Raw genomic sequence first — 11,951 nt, 5'->3', positions numbered from 1 at the left:
TCATGGCATTAAAACTCTCACATGGATTCGATTTTCCCATATTCAAGAAGACTTCTCAATGCACATATAATAATTGAAGAGTTTTATGCAAGGAAGAACTCTAAAGCATTTGGCTAAGAGAGTTTTTTTTCAACCATAATTCTTTTGATTACTATTTGAAGAATTGTATTTCAAAGAGTTTACAAGACTAATCTAAAGAGTTTGGATGAAGAACAACAACATGGTCTTAGAATTCAAAGCATAGCTAAATATATAAGATAGCATGATCAAGATGTGTACCATTTAAGGTCCAATGTCCAAGATTGCATTCTAAGAGACATGATTAGTTAAGGCTTTTCAAGATTGAAGACTCCTATGTTTGGCCAACACTATGGATCAAGATAGCTCTTATCCTTTAGAGTTTAGATAGAATTGAACTTGTGTACTAAATCTCTACCCCATAACTGAACTCTTATCTATAAATAAAGAGGTTAGCTCTTGTTTCCAACACATTCCACATTCCATTCTTCTTTTCTCTTTTCAGTTTTCTCTATTTTTTTAGATTTTTAGTTATTTTTAGGTTTTCTTTATATACGGCTAAGGTAATAGATTAGCCATTTCAAAAACTCTTGTTTTCTTAAATCTTCTTTCAATACAAGTATTCTTATTTTCAAGATCTATTTTCTTTAAAAGCATTTTTTGTTGTAATTGGTTTTTCAACTTTCTTTTATGCTTTATAGTAGTTGGCCATACTTTTTTCTTTAATACAAAATTTGATTTTTGATGTGTTGTGGTTTAATTCATTCTTTTACATTATTCCAAGTTGCAACAATCATTCAAATTCCTTTTCTAAAGCTTTCTATTCCGTTTGACAATCTCAAATCTTTGTTATTTAAAGTTTTAATTCTTGTTCTTTAGATCTAGTTTTATTTGGCTAAATCTAATGCTTTCCAAGTAAGAGTTGGTTAAGTAGATCTAAGCCTACACAATCTTTCTTTAATTTTTATTTGCAAATCAAATCAAAGTTTTCATTAGTTTAGATATAAAAGTTTAGTTTATCAACTTTGGTAATTAATCCACCTAACAATTTAATTCTATAATCCTCGTAGAAGCGATACTTTACTTTCATCACTACTATTATTTGATTTTGATTCATGCACTTGTAAGCATTACAAAAAATAGCAATTACCCTCATGAAACTTTACATAGAAATGCTTAATCTTTTAGTTTAAGGGAAGGTGAGGAGTATTAGAGGGAACAATTGGTAGAAAAAGATGAAGATTATAATAGCAATTATAGTGAAGATGATATTGATCCTAAGTGCAGTATGGAGCTATATAGTGATTTTGGGCATCAATTAAGGGACTTGAATTTCAAGAAGAGGTTAGCATTAGTTTTGGTCAAAAAGGTTTTTTAGCCTTGTAGTCCACCCTTGTCAATTCCCCAACCTTGTGAAGATTAAATACATGAATTGGAATTGACTGGGTAGATAAGCATGTTGATAAGGGTTGTCTACTTGAAAACTTATTTGAACCACTAGAAACACCCTTTGTTAAGCCTAATGAAGAGGATGAAGACACCTCATCCATTGCACTCACTCTAATTACACCACTCAGCATGTTGCCCTTAACTTTAGAGCCCAAACTTATACTTTTCATTATGGTACCTCTTTCACTAGCACTAAAGCAAATGCCAACATATCTTAGCCCATGTAGGGATATACTTATAACATTTATAAAGGTAGGGAACAAATTAACTACTATAAAGCAACAACACGACTTAGTTTCTATTGATGTGAAGGTAGTAAATAGAAAGAGAATTAAGTGGGTGGTTACTGGTATCAAGTGTGAGGTAATCACTTAACCTAATAGAAAGTAATCTAGATATAGACTATAACTAAAGTGTTATTTAGAAGGCAACCTAAGTTTTACTTTAAAATTTTTTGTAAGCTTTAATTTTGGCTTTTCTTTATTTAGGGATAGGTATGTTTTAATTTGTTTTGTTTTGTTTTTGTAAAAAAGAAAGGAAACTTGAAAAGCTTGGAACAAGGAAACCAAAATAGAAAGCTATTAATACAAGGATGATTTTAAGGAGAACTAAGAATTTTCAAATTTAGTCTTGGTGAATCAGAGGAGTATTCTTCTTCCTTTAGCGCTATACTAATTAGATCTGCACATCGAAGACAATGTGTCACTTAAGTTAGGGGAAAATTTTATGCTAAATTTTAAAAAAATTTCTTAAATTTTTTGCTTTTGAACTTAAATTGTCATGTTTAGAATCATTATATAGCTTTCTTTGGTTATTTTCTTATAATCCAATGATAGAACATTGATTGACTTTGATTATAACTTTTAGAAAAGAATGAATTTAGTGAAAGCGTGAAATGATTGTTTGAATCTATTTCTTTTTAATTGTGATATTTTCACATTTTTTAGCACTTAGTCTTGATCATTGAGATGTATACATGTTTAGTTAAGGCATGTGTGAATATGGAGTTGCAATGATCTTTAAAGTTATGTTCTTATTTTAGAATTTGTTTAAGCATCTCTTGAGAATAAGTCATAAACTACACTTAATTGAGAAGATGATTTAGGCCATCTTTAAATCGTTTGAACTTTTCAAGCTAACCCTTATATATTTATCCTTAGTCACCCTATTTGAGCTTATATGATCTCTAGCATGCTTATTTATACTCTAGCTAAGTTTTATTTTGCTTGAGGACAGGTAAATATTCAAGTTTAGGGGTTTGACAACTCTACAAAATAAAAATTTTTCAGCGCTAAAATGAGTTACTTTTGCTTTGTTTCTGGTACAATAAGCTTTTTTTTACTCCTAATGTGCTTAATTTGTTGTTTTATAGGAAATTTTGAAGAGAATATTTAATTTTAGTAAATCTTGAAGAATCTTGAAATTTTTTGATCAATCTTGGATTTTTAGTACATTTGGAGTAATCTTGGATTATTCTTGATATGTTTTTGTTGATTCGTCGAAATCTTGAAAATCTTAAAGTTGGAGTGATGAATTTATGCAAGACTAGTTTTGCCAAACCTAAAGAGTGAAGAATTATGGAATCTTGTTGAGAAATTCAAAAAATTCATACAAGAATTATTTAAAGGATATTCAGTTATTATAAGGGGTAAAATAGTAGATTCAAGTTTAATGGAAGTCCATGGTGTTTTATGTACACATGCACGTATGGGATTATTATGGATGACATGGCAGCAAGTCTTTTCTTATTGGCTAAGATAGATGATTTGGAGAGTTATGTGGCATGATAACTTAGCAATTCTATCCATACTTGGAAAAGTCCAAATCACCCCTAGTTTTCCTATTTTAAGAAGGATTCCTACTGTGACATAGAAATCCTACCTGTTTGGAATTCCTACCTTGATTAGGAAATGCACTTGGTTATCCTATATAGAGTTGGTTTTCCTAAATTGACTAGGAAATCCCTAGTTTGAATAGGTATTACTATCAAAGGTAGGATTTGCATGAAAATAAAAGAACATTAGAATGAGTGGCAATATACTAGTAAGAGAATACTACTTAGAGTTTCATTTTGTCCAAGAAATCCTACTCCAATTCCAAGAAGGTTTCAAGAAAAATAAAACCTACTCCAAGTTAAAAATTTGTTTCTAGAAGGCTGCCAAGGGTTCATAAGTAATTATAATACATTCTTTTCTTTTGAATAGCCTTAGCTTCACACCATTCTTCCATTTTAAGAGATTTAAAGTTCAAGAAAAGTTTAAGAAGAATAAGCAGCTTAAATTTTCAAGACCTTTAAGTTGCTAAAAAGATTAAAATCGTACAAAACTCTTTGTCAAAAAAGGTCACAAGCAGCTTAAAGTTGGGACTTTAAGAGCTGCTTGAGAAAGTTTAAGGGAGAATCAATTTTTTCTTTCTTAATGAGGTAATCAAACCTCCCATTTTCAACTTAAGAGAGACAAGTCAACACTTAATCTAGCCAAGATTTGATCTACATGCATTCATATAAAGATGAGTAAGCTTATCCATTAAATATTTATCTCAAGAAGGTTTATCCATTCAAGTTTCCAAGCTTAGCCAAACCTAAACACTTTAAGAGACCAAGTTATAGTTATTACACCTCACTTGTAATCTTGGTCTATAAATAGCTATCCTTTGTTTAGCGAAAAATTCAAATAGGGTTTGGGGTGACAACCCAACTTGAAGATTCAAATTCAGTTTTCTTTTAAATTGAAGTTCTGTTCCTTTCAATTCAAGTGCAAAGCTTTATTGGTTTATGTTCTTGATTTCTATTTAGTTTTACTTCATTGTTATGCGTTCAAGTTCATGTGATTTAAGTTTACATGTTGCTTATTCTTTAATTGACTATTTATACATGTTTAATTTTGCTAAGTTCAATTTGGTTTATATGCTATTGGAATAATCTTATTTGGTTCTAAGTTAACTTGTTGTTCTTTAGTTTAATTTATCTTAATTTGATTGGTTTGCATGATTTAAGGGTTAATTAGTTAATTTTACATTTTGTTATTTGTGATTTAAGTTTATTAGATGTTAGTTTGTGGTTAATTACATGTTTTTAAGTTTACTAAGAAAATTTACATTTTGTTTTGTTTAATTTAAATTGTTAAGTTCAAATTTATTTTATTTTACATGCTTAGTTAGGTTGTAGTTTTGCTAGTTAATTTAAGTAATTATTTAGTTATTTGCATTCTAATCTTTTAGATATACTTAGCGGTGAATAATTTCACTTCTTAGTTCTCTACTATATATCTCAATTTCCATGGAAACAATCATTAATATACTATTGACTATGTTTTGTGTGCTTGTATATAATCATTACACAAGTGTCGACTATCCATTTAATGCCTTGATCATCAATATGGTTGCATTCCCCTTTTGTATATATCGTAACAATTTTGGAGACTGCTAAACGAATTTGAAAATAAAAGATAGAGTCGCCACCAATCTATTTTGGCGAAATATGATTGGCTACCTATTAAAATTTAATCTTCTTAAATTTTAAAATTAATTAAAAAGATAATTTTTAGGTTTGTGAAAACAATTTAAGTTTGGGAGTTGGTTATACGTGAGGAAGGATTAGCATCCTCACAGCGCTCATTTCAAACGGTTCCAATTAATTATGCGTTATCTTTTAATTTTGATTAAAAGGGGTTTTAATTTTGGTATTTAAAAAATTAATTTCCTTAATTTTCTTTAAAAACATATTTTTAATTTTTAGTAAGCTTGAATAAATAAGAACTTTATATTGAAAAATTGCTAAAAATATTCAAATACTTTGGCAATATTAAAAGGAACCATCTCATCTAAGAAATTTTTAAGAATCGCTACTCGAAATTATCAAAAATCCTATCTTCGATGGTTCAGATTTACTTCCATAAAATATGATATCTATAATTTTAAAAACAAATAGTATTTTCTTAAACTCATTTATATGCAATTTATAAAACACAAGAAATCTTTATAAAAAATTAACCTAAATGCTTCAATACATTGACGACATTTAAGATAGATTTTCTTATCTAAAGATTTATAAAGAATCGCTACTCAGATTTCTTTAAGATCTCATCCTTGGAGAATTTTTATTTGTTTTTAAAAATTATTAAAATTTATGTAACAATATAATTATCTATAAATATATTTATTTCCTAAAAAACACACCCTTAGTTATTAAGAAAACTATTCAAATTATAAAAAATAATTATAAAATGAAAAATTTTTGTATTGAAAAGATATTTCTAAATATTCTAATGCTTTGACAATTTTTAGAAGACTTTCTCACCTAAAGAATTCTCGGGAATCATTACTTTGATTTTCCGTAATCCTATCATAAAAAATTATCATTACTTAATTTTATTATTAAAAAAATGCATGCTTTTATAAATATTTATTTTTTTTTATCTTTTTATGATAATTATTCAAATGAATTAAAAAATTTGTATTGAAAAGAGTTTCTAAATATTCCAATACTTTGGTAATTTTTAAAAATCTTTTCTCACATAAAAAATTTTTGGGAATCACTACTTGGACTTCCTGAAATCCTATCATTGAAAATTTTTATTTGCATTTAAAACTACGTAAGGCAAACAATAAAGTAGAATATGCATACAAAAAGTATAACTTTTATTGTTATGTTATACATTTTGTTATTCATTTTATTGTACTTTAATCTCTTTTATTATTTCATAATTATCACTAAAAGTTTTTGAAAGGAACAAAACAAATTAAATCTTTTACTGAAAATTTTCTTAGATACCTTGATATTTTAGTGGTATTTTAGAAAAATTTTCTCACCTAAGGATTTTGTAAGAATCATTTCTTGGATTTTTTTAGAATCTCATCCTCAGATATTTCATTTACTTTTTCATTTACTTATTTAACTCTTCATTCTAATTCTAATTTTTAATTATTATTATTATTATTTTAATGAATTAAATTTTTTGAAAGATTATACATTAATTTGTCATTATCTAATATAAATTTAGAAAAATAAATGAATGAAAATATTTTGTATTATATTTTTTCCTAAATACTCCATTACTTTGATAGTATTTTTTAGAAAAATATTTTTATCTAAAGATTTGAAAGAATTGTTACTCGAATTTCTTTAAAATCTTATCATTGGATAATTTCATTCATATTATTATTTTATTTTGCATAAATCTAAAATACATGAAGAACAAATTACTCTAAAAGTAAATTAGAATATAAAATTTTAAATTGCATAAAAAATTAAGATAAGCATATAGATCCACTCACAATAAGTCTAAAAAAATAGGAAATTTGAATTGTAATTAAACTTGGACAACATAAAAGAAGTGTGCATAGCTTTGAATGTTAAGTCATGCATGAAGAGAGGCCTTATGGAGAACAAGCAAATTTCGGCATGTATTAAAGCTTTTGTTCATTATTAAAATAAAATAAAAAAACTTATGGCTCCCCATCATCTGATCTGAAACCAACATCACACTCATTTGCAACATTTTATTTTTGCTTAAAGTCATAAAATGTGATAAAAGGGGATTCTGACAAGTCCTAAAACTATAGGTCCTAGTACCTATATTTTGAAGACTCTTTCCCTCTTTTTTTTTTTAGTTATTGGTGGAGTTTTCTAAAACCATAATCGTCACTGCCTTTCTTCTAAATAATGTTGTTTTCTAAGAAACCATTCAAAACACAAACTAAAGGTACACTAACCATAATACTTATAGCATCAGTACATGAAAACAAACTTGAAACTAGATTAGCAACTACATCTACATACAAAGTATCAACCCAAAAGTGGACACAATAGCAGAAAATGGACACCAATCCAAATAAACTAACAAATTTGCATTAAAGAGTGAGCTTAAAGACAATGAAAATGATGTCCTATTCCCATGAACAAACAAACCAGTATGCAATGAGGGTGAAGGCAACAAACATGTAAAGGGGAAACTTTGGGTCTCTATCAATAGATTATGCAAAAAAACAAATGACAAATTCGAGAATAATAGAGCTTAAAACTTTTTTAAACAAGTATGGAAGCAAGTACGAATGGGTTTTGCTTCTTCCAAAACCACAACATCAAGGCCTGAACTAGACCAAAAAATACATCAAATCGGGTTTTGATACTTTAAACTTTTAAAACTCTGAAACTTTCTTATGTCTAGTTTTTTTGAAAACTCTCATCCCTTTTTTTTTTCATGTATATATATATATATTTTTTTTAAAAAAAAAAAAACTTTTCTATTCTCATGGATCAATCTCATACGGCAAGCTCATGGAAAAGAATCAAATTGGTAGCACATACGAAACTTTAGGTGTTTTTAGGTTTTTTAGTCTTATGCCTTTTTTCACTTATTGTAATAATTTCATGTATTCAGTTTTGCATGGAAGGTGATAGTAGTATTAACTACAACTCATGAGCATAGCAAAACATATGCAAGAACAAAAAAATGATAAACATGAAAAGATGGATTGATACGTAAACCATATGCCAGAAGAAGAAAGAAAGAACCATTGTGAACATTTGAAGGATGAGATTTTGAGTTTGCAAGAAACATACCTTTCAAACCTTTCTTAGGGCTTTAACTTTTCTTTTCTTCCTTTCGTGAAGTTTCTCTTATTTCTTCTTTAGCCTTTCTTTTGCGGCTTTCTATTTATTTGGTTAATTACCACAAAACCTTCCCCTTTTCCATTTCTAGCAATTCTCCCCCCTTTTCCTTTGGTAGACCTCCCGTCTAGCTTTTTTAGAGTCCCCTCAAAAATATTTTCTTTTCTTGGTGAGTATCGGCCCTTGGATCCAATCTCATCTAATGGCAAAAATTTTTTCCTTTCTTTTTTCAAGGAACAAACTTTGGTTATTGGATCAAAATCAATGAAAGATCCAAAGGTCCACATTATTCACTACAAATGTTATATTTTTATAGCCTCTAAACCCATGGAAAGATCATTTTACCCTATTGTGTAAAATTTTTGGTATTTAGGCCATTTTCGTATAAATCAATGTTTTCATGCTCATTTTTGAGATTTTTAAAACATCAAAAATCATAAAATATTATAATATTGATATCTAAAAAGTTTCATGAAAATTCAAACTTAAAAATATCAAATTACAGAAATACCTTTGTAAGGGTATTTTAGTAATTTCATACTTTTTATGGTACTACTATGATTTCAAATGCACCAAAAATTATGAAATATTATGAAATTAAGATCTAAAAAGTTTCATGAAAATCTGAGCTTAAAAATGGCAAATAACGAAAATACCCTATAATGGTATTTTCGAAATTTTATACTTTTAAGGTACTGCTGTGATTTCAAATGCATCAAAAATTATGAAATATTATGAAATTAATATCTAAAAAGTTTCATAAAAATTTCAGCTCAGAAAGACTAAATTACGAAGATACCCCCTAAAAGGCATTTGAGTAATTTTGTACTTCCCCTAGTGCAATAAAAATTTTTGGTTTTAAAAATCACTAAATTTAATTTTAAACCACATTGATTTCATTAGGTTGTGAACTTTGAGGATGACCCCGATTCTATTTATTTTCATCAAATTTTGTGTAATTTTAACTAGAGTTGACTTTAAGGTTTACTCGTTTCATTTATTCTTTATTTTCCATACCTCCACGTGAAAAAGTATCATCCATATAATCCCATGCGAAAGAGTTTGACAGTAATTATACAGGTCTCTTTTTTTTTTATTTATTATAAGCCTAAATATCGATGCATTTTATGAGCTCTTAAAAGGTCCTTTTTAAAAGTTTCAAATGGGCTTTGTTTGGGTCTCTAAATAGGCCAACTTGTGGGCTTTTTATAGTTTGTAAATGAGTCTGGGTTAACCATGCTAAAATGTTTCAAACAAAATTTAGTATCTATAGCTATCTCTCTTTGCATATTTCTGAGAATAAAAAATAATGCAAAGACATAGACAACAATTTTGTCTTAATGATGCATTTAAGAGTTTTTTTTTTTTAACAAATGCTTAACAACTTTTGAAAATAAAATACGAGATCATGCCCGAAGGTCTTACAAATCTCAAGATCTTTGAATACTCCTCTAATCAAAGGCATTGAAGCTTTAAAAGTTTTTATTTGAAAATGACTTCCCCCTAAACAAAGGCTTTGAAACTTTAAAAATTTTGTTTGAAAATGACTTCCCCTAAATCTAGGCTTTGACACTTTAAAAATCTTGTTTGAAAATTGCTCCCCTTAAACAAAGGCTTTAAAACTTTAAAAATCTTGTTTGAAAATGGCTTCCCCCAAACAGAAGCTTTGAAACTTTAAAAATCTTTTTTTTTTCTCTTTCTCTCTCTTTTTTAATTTTGAAACTGGTTTGGAAATGCCTCATGATGTTATGACTCAAGGGTTTCACAAATTGTGATTGTTTTTAAATCATTTCTCATACTTCAATCTTTTACTTGAATGATTCTTCCTTAAAAAAACAAAGTTCAATTTTTTCTAAAGAACATATTAACATAATTCATGAATGCAATGAATGCAAAACATGTAATGCAAGTATTATTAGAAACCAATATGACGCATCCAAATTGTGGTAACAAGGTTCTTTAAGTTAATCTTTTTTAATTTTTATTTTTCTATAATAACCAATCTCAATCCCGATTTGCATATTCTAGGAGCTGTTTTCTTGTGAACTACGACGATCATTTATTAATATCAATATCCAACACTACTTACAACAAGTTTTTACTTTGATTTGATGAATTTGAAAATAGGTTCTTTTCCAAATCTCCCCATTTTTTACTTACTTTTTTACTTTTTTTTTTTAAATTCGTTATCCTTGATTTTCACAAAATAATGTAAAACCTTTTACCAATATTATCAATCATTTATCATGTTTCAAATTTCATGAATACTATAATGAATTAGCATTTCCTCTATTTGAGAGAATGAAGATTATCAGAAAGCAAGATAGATTAAAAAAAGGTGAATATATATTATAGGAAGGTACAAAGATGTGTCAAGTGAGAAGCTTGAACACTAGTTTAAACAAGATAATTGTATTTAGAGAATGAATATTCAGACAATCATGAACAGTATTCTAAAATTTTTCCTCTTAAAACCCATTCCATTAATACACCTAATCCTTCTGAGTTCGTTGTCTTGGACATTGCCCCCCTGTACTTGGATATTTCCTTTACATTTAAGTTGGTTTTTTTAGGTTTTCAACTTAAATCTTTCTTTTTGACTTAAATTGCCCTTTTTGAGTTTTCAATTATGAGTCCTCCTTCATTTTTTATTCATTTTTTTAATCTTGTTTGTTTTTTGTTTTGTTTTGTTTGTTTTGCTTCTTTTTTTTTGTCTTCTTTTCAGGCAAAGTATTTTTTTACAACATCCGAATTTATCGAGTTTGGCAAGTCATCTTCATCAATATTTGCCAAGATCAGTGCTCTACCCGAAAAAGCCTTTTTAACTACATATGAACCCTTTCGATTTGGCGTCCATTTCCTTGATTATCATGTTGATTTGGAATAATTTTCTTTAAAACCAATTCTCCTTCACGAATATGCTTAAATCGAACTCTTTTGTCATGTGCTTGCATCATTCTTTTTTGGTACAACTAATCATGGTAAAGAGTTGTGAGCATTTTCTTTTCAATGAGGTTCAATTGTTCGTAATGATTTCGGACTCATTCCACTTCCTTTAAATCTACTTCTATCAAGATCCTTAATGAAGGAATCTCTACCTCGATTGGTAGCACAACTTCTATCCCATATACGAGCGAAAAAAGAGTGATTGCAGTAGATGTGTGCACTAATGTCCTATAAGCTTGCAGTGTGAAAGGCAACTTTTCATGCCAGTTCTTATAAGTATCAGTTATTTTTTCTATTATCCTCTTGATATTTTTATCGCCAGCTTCTACTGCTTCATTGATCTTTGGGCGATATGGAGTTGAATTATGGTGCTTCACTTTAAACTAAGCATAAACATCCGCTCATATCTTGTTATTCAAATTGCGAGCATTATAAAAAATGATCTTTTTTGAAAGGCAATATCGATATATTATCTCTTTTTTTTATAAACTTGCATACCATTGCCCTTGTCACAATAGCATAAGAAGCTACTTTGACCCATCTTGTGAAATAGTTAATCACTATAAAGATGAATCGATATCCATTTGAAGCTTTTGGAGTGATGGGTCTAATTACATCCATCCCCCACATGGAGAATGACCATAGAGGTGCGAGAACATATAAAAGGATTGGAAGAGCATGAATCTTATCTGTATAAATTTGATATTTATGGTATTTTCTAACATAATTGTTACAATCACTTTCCATTGTCAACCAATAATAACTTACCTTTATGATTTGTCTAGCCATCATGTGGCCATTTACATGTGCTCTACAAGTTCTACAGTATTTTCTTGGCTTCAATAGCATTCATGCATCTTAATAACATTTGATCTCAACTTTTCTTGTACAAAATTTCTTCATCAAGGAAAAATCCCATAGCCAATAT

General features: G+C 28.4%; 1 protein-coding gene across 1 annotated transcript; it reads right to left on the bottom strand.

The window, feature by feature from the left end:
• Positions 1-11,118: 11,118 nt before the first annotated feature.
• LOC149515331 (uncharacterized) lies at positions 11,119-11,644 on the bottom strand. Its single transcript, XM_089742416.1, has 2 exons — positions 11,522-11,644; positions 11,119-11,406 (listed from the first exon to the last, which is right to left on the bottom strand). Exons 1-2 carry the CDS (start codon positions 11,642-11,644, stop codon positions 11,119-11,121), a joined length of 411 nt encoding a protein of 136 aa, XP_089598542.1.
• Between the last annotated feature and the right edge of the window lie 307 nt (positions 11,645-11,951).

The sequence above is a fragment of the Durio zibethinus genome, chromosome 13 (genome assembly GCF_047325235.1).
Source record: "Durio zibethinus cultivar Kanyao isolate XHJ-2024 chromosome 13, ASM4732523v1, whole genome shotgun sequence".
Classification (NCBI taxonomy): domain Eukaryota; kingdom Viridiplantae; phylum Streptophyta; class Magnoliopsida; order Malvales; family Malvaceae; genus Durio; species Durio zibethinus.
The sequence above is the reverse complement of the archived record's forward strand: the minus strand, read 5'-3'. Positions and strand labels throughout refer to the sequence as shown.

Coding starts and splice junctions, on each gene's coding strand:
- LOC149515331 (XM_089742416.1), bottom strand. CDS start 11,644: ATGGATGTAATTAGACCCATCACTCCAAAAGCTTCAAATGGATATCGA. Junction 11,407..11,521: donor CTATTGTGACAAGGGCAATG/GTATGCAAGTTT, acceptor GTTTATGCTTAG/TTTAAAGTGAAGCACCATAA.